Below are 19,958 nucleotides of genomic sequence, written 5' to 3'. Positions count from 1 at the left end.
ATGGATGGATTTAAGAATATTAATAAAACCTGTAACCTTAAACAACACTTTACTGTGCACAGTAATATAATTTTGTTCAGACCCTTGATTGACAATACTTTTTCAGTGCTTTGCTAATTTAGTTACTAACAAGGAGAAATTTCTATTCTGTGGAATCCATTCCATTGATATGAAACTGCTGCTCGTCCACCTCCCAAAATGTTGCACCAAAGACAAAAAGTGTGGCCTTTAGTTGATCTAACCATGTGGAATAAGGGAATGTGTCTATTAACTATTAGAAGTGTACAATGTAAAGGACACTGTCAGCTGTTTTCCTGACTGATGAATTAATGTAAAAACCAGTAAAATCTAAACAGACTTGTAAAATTAAATGTTTTCAAGTTAAATGTGAGGTGGTAAAGTGGAGGTTTTGCCTCAACCACTTGCTGGTATTATATTTTTACTTTCACATCTTGATTTAAATAGGATGTGGAACATATTAATACTATTCCTAAGAAGTAAGAACTTGAAAATACTTCACAACAGATGAAAATAAACATCTTTTGCAGTTCATCTTTTTAAAGCTACAGGACTGCGTGTGGAGAATGTTTTCCTTGTTAATGCAGTCGGAAAATCCAACGGAGAACAAAAAGAAAATCACCTGACAGCCTAGTTTTTTTTTGTCTTTTACATGTAAAGTGAATTATTAGGGTTTTGTGAGGTGTTAACGAGCCGATAATTAACTGTGCATGTGAGGAAAAGAGCGATAGACTCTGTAATTACTACAACATTAAAAATTTCAAATTAGCTTTCATCCAAATGATCCTTTTTATGACCCTGCAAGACAATTTTAAAGGAAGCTACAGAAAAGCCAAAATGAGCGTAATGAATTTCCTTTTCTTTATAAGTGACTGACAACATGCAAATGATTACTTCTCTTTTTGTGTTGATTTCTTTCATCTTTGAGAGTGGTGCTTTCTGACTAACGCATGAAGGACGCGTGTCTGTGGTAAAAGACACGTCTCACTCCTTTATCATTTTTGTGAGACAAAGTAATAAAATTATGATGTTGTCACCCTGTATTTTTAGATACATTTTACACTTTTTTCCCAAAACATTTTACCAACGTCATGATTTTACAAAACAAAGAAATATAACAGATTTATAGTTGACTTTTATACAAAAGCACACACAAAATAAATCTGCATATTCTTCAAATGTTTAAATTCATTGCTGCATTTGGTTTGAATTTGTTAAAATAATGTGGAGCTAAACATGCACAATTTTCTGTGTTGATTCTTACAATTTAAGCTAAAAATAAAAATTCCCGAACATTTTTTAAATAATTACTTGTGAATCTATAAGCTGTATCTCATTTTTTGCCATTACGCTGCATAAAATCTTACTCCATGACTCAAGTGTTTTCATTTATCCCTGCTGTTTGTCATCGAAGAGGCAGATGAAGATGTCAGTGAAGACTTTTCCCATGAAAGCTTCCTCTGACTGGTATGCCCCACATTGTTCCAGTCTGCTTGATATCTGACTACGCCACAACTTCCTGATGCTGGACCCAGCCGTTTTTCATCAGGAAATGTCTGAATAGTCTTTGGTTACGTTGAGGGGGACCCCTTTCTGGGTCATTCGTGTGTGTGTGTGTGTGTGCGTGTGTGTATGTCTTCATTCTAGGAGAAGCTTGCTTATATGTGCACCAACTCCAGGAGTTTGCCCCTTTTCACCCTTTTCAATCAGGAGTCTTCTGATCCAGTTTAACCTTTTACCCCACCTCCAACCCTTCTCCCTTCCCCCATTCACTCTCGGAGTCCCACCGTCACCCCACCCCTCCCTCTCTCCTCTCCCCCTCCCCGAGAGGCTTACTTGGAAGCAGGTGACTGATCTAGACCGTCAATATGGCCTACAGATAACATTAATAAAGGATTCAACTCGCCCCCCTCCTCACCTACCCACTTTTCCCTCCTTCCCTCGCAGCCCTATGCAAATTCTCACCCCCCCCTCCTTTCTTCCCTCCTACAGCTCATTCATTGGGAGGGAAGCTTTGCAGCGGCGTCAAGCAGCAGAACAGGCGGCAGCAGCGTGGGCTTTGTTGTGGAGAAAAGGCAAGAGACGCAGCTGATAGAGACAGAAATTAGACAATGTGGTGCAGACAAGGACGGTATCCTGGAAAAAGTTAAACAAGAAGGAAAAAAGGGAATCAGCAACATCTTAACGAGAGTATTCTTTTCCCAAAGAGAGAACCAGGAAGGAGTGTCTTGTTGTAAGATATTAGTGCGGTTATCACGGCTGAGTTTACTTCTCCTACGACTGCAGTGAAGTTCTGCTTTTTTTAAAAATTTATTTCCTGGTGAGTAGCATTGTTTGCTTTTCTGTATAAATGAAAGAGAAACTTGGAATTGAGCATTTCTGATTGTGCTGGAATAACAAGCTGTCTTGGGACAGGATTTTCTCTGCTTTATCCAGGTTGTCTTGTCTACATACAAGAGGTTTGATGGGATGAAACTGATTGCAGAGCCTTCAGCATTGCTGATATTCAAAAAAATTTTTATCCCAAAAAAACTACTTGCTTTTAGCTTTGTTTTGTTGGAACATAAGAAAATGAAGGAAGCTTCATGTTCAGTTTAGATGTAAGTTGTGTTACAAGAAGGATTATTCTGCTTCTTCTGAACTTTGGGTCTATTTAGCGTGGAGACTTTTTCACACACTTGCATTTGTTTGAATGATATTGTAAAGGAAATGCAGTCAGACTGAAAGAAAGTCTCAAGATTTAACAGCTTTGTTTGCTTTAATTAAGTGTGAAACTTCATGTGCTTTTAATCACGTTTTGTCTTGTGACACATCAGGAACTAGTTTGCAAAAAAAAAAAAAACACCTATCAAATTACAATCAGCTCAATGGGAGAACAAGAGTGATTTTATTCATGTGCATGTGTGCACAAAAACTGCTGTGTTTACACATTGTGACCTGAAGCTACTTAAGTAACTTCCCTTTTGTGCTTTTTCAGACATTTACACACTGTCATACATTAATGAGTTTGCTGAAAATAACAGTCTGTGTGTGTGTGTGTGTGTGTGTGTGTGTGTGTGTGTGTGTGTGTGTGTGTGTGTGTGTGTGTGTGTGTGTGTGTGTGTGTGTGTGTGTGTGTGTGTGTGTGTGTGTGTGTGTGTGCATAATGTGGCTAAGTGATCTGTTTGCTTTGAGAGCACTGTTTGTATAGGCATATGTGTATCTCTGTGTGTGGAGCATAATTAGATGAGAGGTTACTATGTGAAGCCCCTCCTTCAACACCCCCCCTCCAACCAACCCCTCCCCCCTCAGCAGACACACTTCTTACCAATGTTCTCGTGCACTGACGGCACACATTCATTCATGCACTTTTCTCAGGCTGTAGCTTGCACAGGTCATTGGGTCATGGTGGAATTATAGTCATGATCGGTACCATGTGTTGCTGTTTTGTTGCAATATATACATGTCAGTCATGTGTCGCTCAGAGACTTTTCTTTCTAAAACATTTCAGAGAGGTCTTTAGCTCGTGTTTTGGAAAAATGATACAACTGTATATTTGTATAAATCACATTGTTATTTAAGTATCTCTTGAACATTTTTGCAAATTCTTTTAATTTAATTCACATTCAGCAATAAAGTTGATGTTCTTCATAGTGACATGCAGTGTTTTGTTGCGACTACCAATGTTCATATATTGCAGAAATGAACCAAAAGAAATATTTGTCAGAAACAAGATGAACGTAAACATTAGATTAGTTGTAATACTCAATGGGCCTAACAGTTTTTATTTAGTTACTTGTTTTTTTTAATTTCTTTTAGTTGTAAAAACAAAACAAGTTTAGTTATTAACATAATAGTTTTTATTAACTTTTCTTCCCTAGTTACTTTCTCTAACGTATAATTATTTTAATATAAAAATTAAAGGAATATTTCTTTATTTTCAAACGGGTTTGTACTTTTTATTAGCTCCAATGTTGGTAAAGCATGGAGGTGAGCAGAGACGTACTAACACAGATGTTCTTAGCTTAAGTTTGGTTTAGTTTGTAGTAAAAAAGTAAATGGTGTAAAAGTCTATCAGTTGATATGGCATTGTTTTTTCATTTTAGTCATTGTGGATCTCTTTTTTCTGTGTTGATCCTGTTTTTTTCCAGCTTTTAGCATTGCTAGTATGCTCATGCTTTTTCGGCTTTTCTTTCATGAGAGAGCGCTAACTTCCACTTACTGCATGTGAGACGATGACTCAGAAACATAAAGCCCCCTAAAAATGAAAAATAAATTAATAACTTGCAATATCTCTTTAAATAGTTAAAGCAAATTGTCATTTGCACTTTTCTTTTATTTCTTTTTCAGGATTTGGATAAATAATTAAAAAAAAAAGACAGACTTATTTTTAGTTCATTGGCTGCAGGTCAGTAACTTGATGCTTACACAACAACTACTAGTAGAAAGAGTTCTGTAGTGGAAATCCTTGCTCTGACTTGAGAAACCTCTTAAAAGCTGCTTTCATATAAAAAAAAATTATAAAAAACAACTGTTATTACCGCCTTAATTGTTTTCAGGCCTGTTATGGGATGAATTCCAACTTTTACATCAATTCTGAATGATTTGCCGGTTTTGCAACAATGTTGCAACACATTTTTGAATGAAGGTGCTTTCATATTTCAGTATGACAATGCCATGTTTTGTTTTTTTTTTCCCCAAATCCAAACCATAAATTAAAAAAATGCATGAGGCATGGAGCTAAACTACAGCAAAGCTTTCTTTTTTTTAAAAATATTTTTAACTTTTAACTTTAAAAAGTTCTCTAATCCACAATAAATCTTTTTATTTGTTGATTCACTGTAGACCTGGAACAAGTTGATAGACTTAATCTGATCCTATCACTGTGAATGTGTTGGATAAAATCGTTTATAAGCAGATTTTCTCTGAAAGGTGCCTAATCTGCTTTACATAAGTATGATAATAAACTAACATGGTCGAGTGTGACATTCACTGGTATGGAAAAGGTATGCCGGCTGGTTTGAGTTCCTGTCACTTTTGTGAATAGATTACATTGAAATATCAGAGAGGCCACATCAACTCAAATTTCCTTTGATGAAGCAAAACCAAGTGATATAGAGGGCTTGATGCCTTTGGCTTGTGATGCAGGAGGGTCTCGCTGTCGTCCGAGACCACGCTTTGTGTGACCGTTCCTGGTGAGTGAGTGAGCCTTTGCCCTCTGAAACAAGACACTGCTCTATTCTACACCCACTTTCACTCATTTTCCAAGTAAGCTGCTTTCACAGGGCCCTGTTTGGTCCCTCAGAGAATACTGTAAAGCTTCCATAGTTGTGCCATACTGCCTCAGTCAAGAAGGCTCTGATGAAAGCTTTGCCCCCTTGAGACCATCAGCGTACACTTTCAGACCCCCACTCTAACCAAACCATGCATTGTTATTGAAATAGCAGGGGTGATTATCTTTTCCTTATCCTCCCTTCTTTTCACACTTCCACATTGGTAATTATGTGATCTTTATCAGTGTATTACGTTCAGGCTAATGAAGATAGAAAGTGGTGGCGGTATCACTGCTTTATATTATCGTCTCTTAACAGTGAATATTTACTTAGCTTACACTTTATTGTCACTTTTATTATATCCAAACTAAGCTTTTGCTGCTTTTAAGTATTCTTATTTATTCTTTGGGATTTCCTTCAGAAAAGAGCATGTCTAGTTTCTATCTATGGAGCTGAACCCCATTCTAAAAGACAACATTTGGAGATTGTGTGAAATGATACATTTATTTTGCAATGATTTCCAAAAACATTCATTTTACATTTATTCAAAAATGTTGCAAAATCACGTTGAATGTTCATGCTTGATCATTCAAATTAACACAGAGGACATGGGGAGCAAGAGATGTTATGTAAAAAAAGAAAAGCCTCTCGTAGATAAACCATAAAAAAGAAAGTGTTTCCTTTTTTTTTTTTTTTTTAAAGATAGCTTTAGAAATATTTATCATATTTAAGTACAAAAAATATTTTAATGCAACTATTGCAAAGTATTATATTTTAAGTCTATATTATATTATATTATATTTTAAGATTAAGGAATCTGAATCCTGAGAAAAGGACTCTAATCTGATACCGAAGGGCTGACTTTATGAAAAATGCACAAGACTCTGGATGAAATCACTGCATTAGCTCACATTTACATCTGGCATCTGCTGTTACTAACAGTCCTGTTGTTTTACCCACAAATAAAAGTTTCAACATAACCACACAAACAAAATACATGACACCAAAAAGAAAGAAAATTAAGTTATAAATATTTTTGCATTTAAAAGTTTCAACACTTATAGACTCATCACAATAATGCTAAGAAATATTCTCTGTATTGTTTCTACTATCTCATTTTCCCAGTTACCCTCCCTAGTGCACTTCTCGCTCCAGTTTCTTCCACATCAGGAACACGTCGCTCCTCTTTCAACTCCTCCTCCTCCATGCAGACCTCATACCGACTGCCCAACCCCTTGCCACCCCTCCCCGTACGAAAGGGAGTCCGAGGTCGTCGCCCCAAATCCCAGACCATTGCTTTACTGAAGGCAGCGGCTGAAGCGGCGGCAGCGGCAGCAGTAAATGGAACATCGCAGAGCCCAGCCAGAACTAGCTCTGAAACTCACCTGGCTCCGAGACCACACAAGAAGAGAGGGCCCAAGCCCAAGGGCAAGGTGAGATGTCACAAGAGTTGTATTCTATTATGAACTCAGCAACTCACCCTGTCATTTTATCTTTGAATTATTATAGCAGGAGTTATTCTAAGGAGGAGGAGACAGTGAGACACTTAAGAGAAGAGAGGAGGATATTTGCAGATTTTCATGCATGATAAGAGTTGAAGCACAGCATTAATAAATCCTCAACAACCCCGTGCAGGTTACCAAGATTTAATGAGATAGTGTTTGTTCTTTGTTCTAGAAGAAGCCTCAGGTGGGGCAATGCTTGGGGACACCACCAGTTACAACTCCGCCTCCAGAGATCAGACTGAACGCCGGCCATGTCTCAGTGGACAGCAACCTTAGCAACAGCTCTAATGTAGTGTGCACAGGTGAATAACATAAGTTTGATTGCAATAACTGAATATAATAGTGATATTTGATCCACACAATGCATTCAAAGGTACTTTAATCAGAGTTTTTGCACACTTTTGTGTTGTGGATTTGGCTTTATATACACATTTTTTTTTAGATCAGTTATATTTAGTAATGACATGAGAAATAAGACTTTTATATTTATAGAACTATTTAAAGATCAAAAACTTTTGCAAAAGGTTTAGATTTATTGCTCTTGCAACACTACATTTTTGTGGATCCTCTTTGCATCATAATTGAGATACACTTTTCGACACACTTTTTTATGTAAGATCCCACAATTTGAACCACAAAACTCAAGCCAAAACTGGACAAAACTCAAGCCAATAAAGTCTGAGGAGTTGCCTGTCAGCTCTTAAACAGTCGTTAGTTATTAACTGGGACCCTTGTTAACACTTCGGAGTGTTCAGAGGAGCTGTATAATGAAACTAGGGAACAATCGTAGACCTGTTTAGGGACAAATATAAGTTGTAAAATTAACTACTAAACTTTTAATTTGATATTTCCAATAAGTATAACATTAATGGCCAATGTATTTACTACTTGATAAAATAAATTTGATTAATGCACAAATTTCTGATGGATTAATAACCATTTGTACAACAAGAGTAGTTGAAGCCAGAAAGTGTTATTCAGATATCTTTATGTTGCATAATTGTAAGTCTTTATTGGACTATTTACTCAGAAGTGTCATATATAAAGCTGGGGTAGGTAATCTTGCTTAGAGACATTTTTCTTACTGTGGGTGAAGTGGTTCCTCGTCCTGATAGTAGTCTGCACATTTTTAAATCATGACCAATAAGAAATATAGTTAGACCCCTCAGTTTACTGTAAATCTGTAAAAACTTTGACCAATTGAAACATTCGGGTCAAATTGAAGTTGTTAATTTCTTATATTTCGTAAGCTTCTTCACGACTGAGAAAATGCAGGAAGGATTTTCCCGACCCGGTTTGGTTTAGACAGGGTGCTACTTTCACATCTTACTAACTCGCCAACATTTCCTACCCCAGCTTTAAGTGCAGCAGAATATTTGTTAAAAGTGATTTGAGATGTTTAAAGGGCAGTTAGGATTAGTTAGGGTTGCAACAGTACGAGGTTGTATGATAATCAACTACATGCTATTTATCTTGCTATTGCATAATTAGTTATAACTACTGAATATTTGGTAACTCAACCCCCCCCCCATAAGGGAAGTATGATTGCAGAAGTTCTTGAAAAAGAAAACAAAAAGTGCAACTGAGAGCAGAAACTTTACACTTAGTGATTTATCCTGCAACAGCTTGTAGACATTATCATGGCTATTACAAGACTTATAAAAACTAGCGAAATAATAACAATTATATTATGTAATCAAACTCTGTCAGACTTTTTTTTGTCTTCTTCATCATGAGGAATTTAGTAAACCCCCAAATCTAGAACTTTATGTATTGTTTCACCTAAATTTGACACAAGTTATGAAAACTTTATATTGTTGTCATAATTAGTTCAGATTTGAGTTTTATTCCTCTTTTCCTTTTTTTTTTATTTACACTATTAATTTAAGCTTAATTCTACATACCAATATGTGCAAAAAGGGAAGTGTAAGAATGATTTCTGAACATATGGAGGGTTGTTGTATTTCTCTGGTAAAGTAGTGTTTTAAATAACACATCATAAAAAAATCTACTTTAGCATTTTCAGTATGTTAAAATGTCTCTTTTTCTTTCCTTTTTATCCCTCTTTCTTTGTTTCATCACAGTGTGTGTCTATGTTAACAAACATGGGGACTTTGGCCCGCAACTTGACCGGAAATTGGTGCAGCAGCTGCCGGACCACTTTGGTCCAGCACCAGTAAATGCAGTGCTTCAGCAGGCGGTTCAGGCCTGTGTGGACTGTACATACCAGCCCTCTGTGCTACTGTCATTTCTACAGAGCCAGTCCCACACAGGAGGAGAGGTCATCAGAGGTAAAGCCCAAACAAGAGATTTCAGTAGATTGCTCATTTTGTCCTGCAGAGAAAATAATCAATTTATCCCTTATAAAGTTGTACCAAATTGATAGACCCAAATCATATCTCTATGCAAGAGAAGATAACACTCAGACTTGAACCGCAATATTAAGTCATTAAATTTGAACATTTTAACAAACTTAAAAGCCTGAACCCTCTTTTCGTGTATTTTCTTCATGAATAGTTCTCAAGGCTTTTTGCAGGCCTCAATAATGTTCAGACCTGAGCTTTGCAGAGGATAAATCTGTGTTATAAGACCAGTTAACACTGATTATCAGTCAAGTTCTTGTGTCACTTGACATATTTAAACTTTTCTCCATGTTTTTATCATTATTATTGGCTTTTAAACAGCCGTCCTTTGATGGAGACAATGTCTGGTGAGGTTTCAGTAAATAGTAGATGGATCAGCTGAAGGTCTAGGTGTATTTTTCAGGACCAGTAGGGCTGTATTATGCATTATTGTATCAGGGGTCTCAAGGACATCACTTTCAGATTTTGTTCACCTACACCTGTTCTACTCTTCTTGTCAAGTTTCCTCAGTTTTTTTCAGCTATTGCTTGCAGTTCTGAGATATAAACTCTGAGTTAATATTTCTTTGGGAGTTACTTCCATAAATTATTTTTTATTTATTTATTTTATTCACAATTTAAATATTTAAACCAAATAACATATCCAGTTCTAAGACATTTAACAAACACATAAAAATCCACAACTACATTTAAAAAAAAAAAAGGTGAGGTAGTGGTGTTGTGCATGCTTATATTTGCCATGAGATATTTAGATGAGAAGCCATTTTAGAAGGATGGGTGAGTTATACACTCTCAAAAATAGAGGTACAAGATAAGGATATTTCTGTACCTATAGATACATTTTAAAGAAATGTTCTCTCAAAAGTACAATACTGGTCTTTAAGAGACCAGAAGCACACCTTCAGAGTACGAAGAAGGGTTTAAAGTGACATAAAGTACAAATTTGTACCATTTTGACCATAAGGGTACCTGCAGCATTGAAAAATGTAATGTTAATAGCTGTAATGTTACAAACTAGAGCAGAGTTGAGTGATGACAGTAGTACTACTTAACAGTCATTTACTACACCAGACAATGAAGGTCAGATGCTGCAAACTAAGTGTATGTTTGGTCAGTATTTTGAGTTTTTGAAGATTATTTCTAGATTAAAGATAAGATAATATTGCTAAGTGGAATGGACCAGGCCTAATGCTGTGGAAAACATAAAAAACATAACTTGATAAGGTGAGGTTGAACTTGATAAGGTACAAAAATAGACCAGAACTGAAGGGTACAGAAATGTCTCTCAAAAGAGTACACCCCCAGCGACAAGCATTTGTACCTTTTTAGGTACAAGCTGGTACCTCTATTTTTGAGTGTGTACATCGATAAAAATGTTCACCTATATATACATAAATTCACATGTATACACATATATATGCACATACATATGTGCACACCTGTATACACATCACAGACTACATATAAGTCTGCATACCAATATATACACATATAGCCCCTTTTATGTATATGTACAAGCACATACAAAAACACTTCCATAATAAATGCAACATTATTTACTGCTCATCCGTCCCATATGTCCAGTGGGGAACTATGTCCAAAGCCCCAATAATAAGTTCACATTACATATATCTATACCTATAAATTCAAGTGTAGAAAATATAAACAAATTTCTTTTTAGTTCTCTTACATCTTACTTCACATTATATACTCATTTGTGCTCTCATGTGTCCCCGTACCAGCTTCCAAATAGTTCAGAGTTCAGTTTAGTGTCATTTAGTATATCCGTTGTTCTTTCCATACTTATAAGATTTAGAAATTCCAATAACCATGTTTCCATGGAGAAGCATTTTGGCTTGTGAATTTTCCAATTTAGTAAAATTATTCTTTTAGCAGCCAAAAATGCTAAGCCCATTGTTTTCTTTTCCAATCTTGTTTTAAACGTTTTGGTGCTATGACCAAACAGACATAAAGACAAACACAGAGTTATGTCTGTATTGGTAAGCACAAACATTTGTTGGCATAAATGTGGGCAAGTAGGTCATCTATTTCACATGCTATGGCTCTGCCCAATAGTTAAATTATTTTGGACGGAAGTCTGTAGTTTAACCTCAGTACTTACTTCCATAGATTAAAGAAATGGGAAACATTATGCATGTTTGTCGTAGCCTGCCATTGACAGTGTACTTAAATATTCTATTTGACTCTGTTCTTTGTAACTGCCTGCTATCTGTAGACTCAATACCAGTTCATCACCTTGGATAAAGTGGCTTTTATGCTAAAAGGATCAACAGGTCTGTGTTAAGAGGGTAAATAGATAAACCAACCAACATTTTCATTTGAAAATGGACATGTACAAGAACTTGAAAAACTTGAGAAGCTCTTCAGAAAGCTTGAAGAGCTATTGTTGTGAGAGTTTGTCAGCTTGGGGGTAAAATAAATTCAATGTGACTTCTGACTTTTTCCCTGAACTGTAGAATGTACCAGTTCAATCCTGCACCTTTTATTCACATAAAATGAATGAGAGAATTTATTTATTCTATTTTAAGAACTATCTGTCCCATTGCTGTTTGATTGACAGTTTCTTCTGGTTTGTCAAGAACTTAAGCCAATAAATATACTGCTCAAAATAAAGGGAACACATAATTGTTAGCATGTAACTCAAAGTCAGTCATATTTCTGGGGTTTCAGTCTGTCTATTTAGGCAGTAACATTGACTGTGAATCAGTTTCACCTACTGCTGTGCAAGTGAAAAAGACAACAGGGGGAAATAAGAGGCAACTGGCCAGACTGCCTCTATAAAGGCGAGATAAATTCTGTGATGCTATGGACTGGCCTGCCTTCCCAACTAAATCCAATAGAGCACTTTTGGGACATCGTGTCCCGTTCCATCACCTTTGCCAAGTTGCAACACAGACTATCTTTGGGTTGACTGATGTCCTGATCAATGTTTGAGAGGAAATCCCTCAGGAAAACATCTGTCATCTCATCAAGAGCATGCCCAGATGTTGTAGAGTGCCTACAGGCACGTGGAAGCCACAATCACAACTGAACTTGATCTGATATTTCTACTTTTGTTTTGAGTATGACTCTGAATCCAAACCTCCTGAGGTTAATGAGTTTGATTTCCATTGATAATTCTTTTATTTTGTTCTCAGCACACTCCACTATGTAATTAATAAAGACCTCAAATGGATATATTTCATCAAGATCTAAGGTGTATTAAAAGATCCTTATATTTTCTGGGAGCAGTGTATAATCTAAACTGGAAATTGCAGTTATACCACAGCTAATGAGATAATGTGTTGCTCGTAAGTCTCAAACATGACGATATGTTCATGATTTGAAGACAAACTGACTTTCTGGCTGTTTCTAACCTTTATTGTAAGGCAACCAAGCTAAGCAATTTTTATTCATAAGCATTATGTTTTTTATAATGATTTTTTTTTTTTTTTACATAAAGAACATTTTTTTGCAGATAAATACACACAAATACATATGTACCCGTATATACACATATATACATACAAACAGATATACATATAAACTTACATAAAAAATAATAGATAAATAAAATAAATAAAAGTAAACACAATTTAAAAAAATATAACCGTAAAATAATACAAATGTTAACACATATATGTGTCTGACAATTAACTACGTTCTAGGGTTTTCTATTTCCTACAATACAGGTGACCACATTTCTTGAAATGTCTTAATTTTGAATTGTAGTCTGCCTTTTCCATTCCCATCACGTCTTTTACCTTTTCCCACCAATGTCTTCTCTAGGGGGTTTGGGTTTTAGCCAGGAGCTTGTTATAACTTTTTTGCCACTGTAATATTTTCCTTTTCTTAAATGATAGAGTTTTTGGTATAATACCCAATAAGAATATTTGTAATTCTAAGTTGAGATTTTCCTTACAAATACAAGCATTATGTTTTTAATGTAAACCTAATCAGTTTTGTTATCTTATTTTTAGCACATTTTACAAATGAAAAGTGCTCCCAATTACTGTTTTATTTAATTTCTGAACGTCTTGGTACGGAAATCCTGCAAGTGAAATCAGGCTTATAATGCCTGTAACTGCATTGTATATGTATCAGAATAAAGAGATGGGAGGAATAAAAGATGGCGCCTGTGGCAGCAACTGATGTGAGGTCTGAGTCTGTAATCAGAGGTGACATGTGCATCTAACCTGGTTTGGGATTGTGAGCTCGAGTCTCCCCTGGGGGTTTGAATTGGGAAGCTTATGGGTGGTATACAGTGGAGAGAAGATTTTAATTTGTGCAACTGTGCAGGCTTGGCTTGGGTGGGAGGGTGTAATGTAGTATGGATGGGGTGAAAATAAGGTTTTATCAAGGGAGGGAGGGCGCTAACCCTGAACCATCTGCTGCTTTGTTTAGCTGTGAAACAGTGGCGGCTGGTGGTTGATAGTATGTGGTGAATAATTATGAACTCAGATAAGCTAGAAATGTCAGGGTCAGGCTCTCTTGTAATATAGTTTACAAACCTAAGCCCTTAAATTGTGATTTCTGGTGAGACTTAAAGTGACAAATTGTTTAGATTTACGTAATGCAATTTATAATTCTAGTATTAGAATTATAAATTGCTCTTAATTATAACACATGTACTTTGGATTTATTAGAATTTCTTCTGAATGCAATGTAACTAAACTTTGTTTATAATTATAAATAATGACATTTAGGTACTACAATTACATTAAAGCTTCGGCTCTCACTGCTGGGAATAAATGTTTTACTGTGAACATAATTCACATCAATGTTTGCTGAGAGAAGAAGCTGGTGAAATCTATTTATTCTTACACTTGTTCTAAAAAGACAAAGCTCTGGTTTTTGTACAACTTACTGTTAAATTTATTTGAGCAGCACAAATACAAGAGACAGACAGTTATTAATCCTTTTACCATGTGAGATTTTTCTTTTTGATAAAGCAAAACGCTGCTTCATCTGAAAGCAAATGGCTTTTGTTTTTTATTCTATTTCTGCACACTCATGCTCACACAGACTATAATAACTGTTCTGCTCTATTGTCAGTTCGGTCGGAGCATGGGATCCGCTATGTGAAGCTGCCCTCTGTTTCAAGTGCGTCCTCTGTGCTCCGGTTCTTGGAGAACATGTGCCAACATCTGGAGAGTGACATTCTGTTCAGCTCACAGCCGTTCAACCCCTACAGCAACAACACACGTTTCTACAACAGAGCCAAGTCAGGTGGATAAAGTCACTGAAGTGAAAGAATAGATAAGGAACTGTAACAGTACCAGAGTGGGAATCTTTTTACTCAAGTCTGTCACTGTATGGTTGTGTTGTTAGCACGGTTTTATTGTTTTCTCCCTGAGTTCTTAGAGCTTTTCTTTCATCCGCCCTTCAAACAGAACAGTCGGCCATCACTGAGAACGGCCTGTCAAATGATGACTCTACGAAGGATCGAAATCACAGCGCCCGTCCCCTTCAAAACACATTGGACTACAGAGCAGCAAAGAGGGAGCGTCCATATTACCCTGGAAACACACAAACACCACCACCCCTTCGATGTGTCAGCTCCAACCCAGCTGACCCAATGAGTGCACACAGACGAGTGGAAGGTGAGTTTAATACACACAGATGGTCACAATGGGACTTCCTAAAATAAAATTTCCACGTTTATTAACTGTGTACTTTTGTGGGTACTTTTTTTTTTTTTGTTTTAATTATTAACTGGGTTTTGTTTTCTTCATCTTCTCATCTAACACAGCAGCTAGTTCAACAACAGGTCCAGATCAGATGAAGCAGGATAAAGATGGTTCAGGGAGCAATGCCTCTTCCTGGTCAGTTGATGATGTTATTCGATTTGTCCAAGAGGCTGATCCCCAAACTCTAGGCCCTCATGTAGACCTGTTCAGGAAACATGTGAGTTCCTAGATTAGATTAACTTTCTCCAATTTCATGTTCAGCGCTGTACCGATGTCATCATATTAAGTCATCACGACTGATCAAATTCCTGCTGACATGCTCTTCTCTCTGCAGGAGATTGATGGCAAGGCATTGATGCTGCTGCGGAGTGATGTCATCATGAAGTACATGGGGCTAAAGTTAGGCCCGGCACTCAAACTGTGTCATCACATCGAAAAGCTGAAACAGACCAAACAGTAGAGGATGACAGCACTTTTCTCACTGGCAAACCAAACACGCATAAACAGGGATGCACTGCAGCATGAATCCATCATGGACACGGAGGTCATTTTTCTGGTGGTGTTTCAGAATATTTAGCCTTTAGGACCAATGCAATAGATATGAAAATTACATCCTATAAATCTAAAAAAAAAACGATAAATAAAAACATCAACAGAATTTTTCAGACCTATATTTATCAGTATAACAAAGAATTTAAATCAGAATTTTAAAATTTAGGTTAAAAAAAATTCATAGAAAGTGCAAGTACACATTGACATGATAAAACTATGATCTATCAAAAGTCAAGTTACTGTAAAAGAATATTTTCTTTGTAACATCACTGTCTTTGAAATGTTAGCAACTGCCAGAAAAAGATTTTTATTTTCTTATTTTAATTGATAGACAACGGCATAAAACTGAAAAACACAGCAGCAATCAGGATAAAAAATCTGAACATAGACTTAATTTTTTTTTCATGTGTACCTCTTTTTGCCTTAATATTAACAATTGGATGCCATAACTTACAGGCCTTGGTCTGTTAAACTCTATACTACACATTTACCCAGATTAGCTGTAAAAAAAATTATAAAGTAATGAAATGTTTGTTTCCTCAGTTCAAATTTTCTGGCTGGATATGATGTGATAAAGGCTTGGAAAGTAAATTCTGGGACGGGCAGTAAGTTTCTTGCTCGATGCAAAAAAAATAAATAAATAAATAAAATAAATCTGAATGACTTCTGTTACAGCCAGCTAAAATAGTTGCATGCCACTGAATGTGTGAGCATGACTGCTAACAGGCACTGGACAGCAGGAGTGGCCGTTTATGTGAGTTAGAAGTGTTTTATGGGATTCATTATAAAAGTGATAAAGAAGTCTTGCTGAAATCAATCGTTGTACAAAACAATTCTTGTCCTCGGATGCTTACGTTTTTATTAACAGAGATTATATATTGATGTTAGCAGATTGGGCACCAACTGATTGTAATGGTGACAATCTCATTTTATTATTGTTAAAAAAAACTAAAAAAAACCAAAAAAAAAAAACCTTTCCCCCAGATGTAAATCTGAAGTGCAGCCTTTAGAAGTAGGGAAACTGTCAATGAAGAATTATATCCCTTTTTTGTGTTTGTCTGCATGCTGGAGGACATTCTTGCTGGCCAGTAGCAGCTTGTGCACCAGTGGGGCTGTATTGTGCTTTGACAGTCACACAATCAAACACACTTTAGATCTACACTCATAAGTGGAGAGGGGTTTTTACATTTAAATGAAGTAGCATCATTGATCACCAAGTCTGATTGCTGTACAGGACACGATGGGGAAACAGTTTTGTACAAAGTTAAACGAAAAGCTTTTTTTAAAAATATCATTTTGTACTGTAATAAAGTGTATCAACCATAAATGCATTTTTTTCTGCCTGAAATAGTTTTTGTGTGCATCATCAAATAACTACTTGCAAGATGACGATGTGTCTGAGTAATTATTCCCGTTTTAAAGTGTCCATCTGTTTTTAACAGCAGAAACACTCAGTTTTCTGAACATTTCAGAATAATTTTGAAACCAAACCATGTTGTATTATGTCTGTCGTAGCTGCATTTCACACTGTTGCTCTCCTGTAGTGGTAACAAGTTGAAACTTGAAAACATCTTGCTTTAATGTGAATCTCAGGTTTTAGTAAAGGTTTTTTCTTAGAAAATCGTTCACATCATTAACATTTTGTGTTCATTACTACAGCATAGAGGGACTGCACAATAACCAACTATGTATATTTTTTACTGCCTTGTCGTCTCTTGCTATCTAGTGTATCTTTACAAGTTTTTACTGTAAGTTCAGTAAAAAAAATGTTTGTTAAAAACTGTATGTTTGCAATGCATTCACAATATTAAACATTTGTTTACATCATCCTAGTGTTATCTTACAGCAAGACTACACAAGTTGCTGACCATTGTTTCAGACTTATTTTTATAGCATATGGACATTCATTATGTACATTCCAGGAAAGACCAATTAGAATCACTGTTCAGAAGATAAGTTCAAATAGTTCCCTATTAGTAGTAGTAGTAAAATAAATATTTTTTATGATTGTTGTTTTCGTTATTTGTTGTAATTATTATTTCCAGCCTAAAAATAATGATACGTGGAACCTAACCCAAATGTTAAAATAACTTTCACAACTTTTATTTTAAAAATGTGTTTAACCCTTTTTTGTTTGTAATGGGAACTTGTGTTATTGGTTACGTGACAGTGGAGATGTTTAGGAAGCTGATGTTTAGACGTATCCTTTACTTCCACCAAGATCTCATTCCTCTGCTTCAGTGACACATAGCTACTTTATACCGGGGAGGACACGAGGGGTCTCTTCATCCAAATGATGAGTAAGTTAAACTTTCACAAAACCGGTTAGCTAATGGTTACAAAACACATACTGAAAAAAATATTTTAGCTGATTTTTTTTTTTTTTTTTTCAGCAAAACTCTAAAACTCCGAAATGAAATGATCGCTGTAATGAACTCGTTTAAAGGGGGGAAATCGTGGAGTAAATTTTGTGTCTTCGAGTCAGTGCGACTATAAATTCTGTATTTGCAAACATTATTTTGTTTATATATATATATATATATATATATATATATATATATATATATATATATATATATATATATATATATATATATATATATAATATTTGTTTATCTTTTCATGAAAAATTAGGACGAGCTTCAGACAGGAAGTTTTAAGCATGCATAAAATGCAAAGTAACGGGAACTAGAACAAGGGAAATGTTTGCTACTCTAAAGCAGTTTTCTGGTGCGGTAGGTTTTTTCTTCTTTCTTTTGGTCTGACTGTGCCTTAAAAATTTTTCTTTAAAGTTATTAAAATGCAACTTATAGAGCCGAATCCAATGTTTTTTTTTCTCTTTCTTTTCTGTTTAGCTTATTTTCTTTAACCTAACCACGGTAATTCACATTTTAATTGTCTCGTGGACAATTCAGACACTGTACATACAAACACTGCCATCTAGTGGAGAGATTCTCTTACTGCACTTTGTTTTGCTTGGGAGGGAAATGACTTCTCACACAAAAGGTCTTCCATTTCATTGCAATCACATTTATTGGCTTTTTCTATGCACAGTTACTAAAGCAGCCTGATGAGCTGTTCAAATGAATTAGTTATAGAATAATGAAATTTTCACAATGATGGAACTTCATTTTCCAATTAGATAAGTAAATAAATACAAGACTGAAAGTGTTGCACAGCTCCAAAATATACAAAGGCATAAAAACAATAAAGTAAACTTAAGGAAAAAAAAAAACTTTTTTCATTTTTTAAAATTATTTTTTATTGGTTTGTTTTACAAAAAGAAAGAATTTGCAACATTTTTTCTTCAAAAACTTATTTACAAATTTGTACAAAAATACAAAAGTGATTCAAATCTGTTAAGTCCTAGCTAATTTTAAACATGGAGATATTTTTAATAGTTACAGTTTTTTTTTTCAATGTCTACACATTTTTAATGCTCTGTCAGATATTTTAAAGTCTGTTTTAGTGATATTCCATACTGTACACCTCTGAATAAAAATATCAAGTGGTTGTCATACTTCCCATAAGGGCATAGTAGCACACAGACAGTGGACATAAATTGGGAGAGAAATCAATAAGAGCTATAGATACTTCTGATGGTGTATTCCCAAGCTGCCTAGGACTTTAATTTTAGAAGGTAAAATCTGCATGGCAGCCTTAAAGTCTGTATTCACAACCACACTGGATGAATAACTCCTCCATCCACTGCTTTAACAAATAAAGGAAAAAGCCTTGAAATACCTCTGTGGTATCAGTGTCAGGTACAGTACGGAAAAATCACATTACAAAAAGGGTCAAATGGTTCAATGATTCATTTCAATAATTTGGATAGCTTAAAATCATGTTTATTCAGTAACATTGTGAGAATAAAAATATTCAGCTGTGTCAAAAGTATACTTTTTAATTAGCTCAAACAAAATTGTTTATGAATGGAGTTTTTCCATGTCTTTTTTTTTTTTTTTTTTTTTTTTTTTTTTTTTTTTTTTTTACTATAATCTTTAATTATACATTATTTTATTCAAAGTGTTTCAACCAAATATTCCCTTTTGACATGATCTAAAGTTTCTCCTGGAAAATATTTCTCTAACTTCCACATGTTCAGCTTGACTACAACCCAGCATCTAAAGTGTTCAGATTTTCCCTCATGACAGATTCTATATGATTTTCTTTACAGTCTCTTATACCCATGATTGTCCAGTGAGTAGATATACAGTACAAGATAAACCCCTGTGTGTGATCACAACTATACAGAACAGAATTAGCCAGACAGTTTGTACATCTATAGAACACACTATTGAACTTGACATTTGAACAGAAAATACAAAATCTTTTTTCTCAAGGAAACATCTTGCAGATAAAAATAATAATTTGGTGGTGTCCTTTTCTTCTCCTTTTTTCCCTTTACTTATTGCATGCAATAGAAAACACAACAGAGAAAACAATGAACAGGAACAAGTGCGCTTCAGAAAGATGATGAATGTAAAATTCAAATAATTTCACAGCCTTTAACTCTCTCCATCTTACACAGTGTCAGTTCTGCAATTGAGATTCGCTGAGTATCAAACAGTTGTATTTC

At 35.3% G+C, this 19,958-nt stretch overlaps 1 protein-coding gene across 1 annotated transcript in view; it reads left to right on the top strand.

Moving 5' to 3' along the window:
- The window catches only part of scml2 (Scm polycomb group protein like 2), a 32,362-nt gene extending 15,277 nt beyond the window's left edge, over positions 1–17,085 (top strand). Inside the window, exons 8-14 of the mRNA XM_079255568.1 lie at positions 6,396–6,703; positions 6,948–7,077; positions 8,860–9,066; positions 14,193–14,366; positions 14,531–14,740; positions 14,890–15,044; positions 15,162–17,085. Coding sequence (XP_079111694.1) covers positions 6,396–6,703; positions 6,948–7,077; positions 8,860–9,066; positions 14,193–14,366; positions 14,531–14,740; positions 14,890–15,044; positions 15,162–15,287 — 1,310 coding nt within the window. The 3' untranslated portion in view covers positions 15,288–17,085. The remainder of the gene's footprint in view (positions 1–6,395; positions 6,704–6,947; positions 7,078–8,859; positions 9,067–14,192; positions 14,367–14,530; positions 14,741–14,889; positions 15,045–15,161) is intronic.
- The last annotated feature ends 2,873 nt before the right edge of the window (positions 17,086–19,958 follow it).

The sequence above is a fragment of the Telmatherina bonti genome (assembly GCF_933228915.1).
Source record: "Telmatherina bonti genome assembly, chromosome: 1".
NCBI classification, from domain to species: domain Eukaryota; kingdom Metazoa; phylum Chordata; class Actinopteri; order Atheriniformes; family Telmatherinidae; genus Telmatherina; species Telmatherina bonti.
Note: the sequence above shows the minus strand (reverse complement) of the source record. Positions and strands in the feature narration are given on the sequence as shown.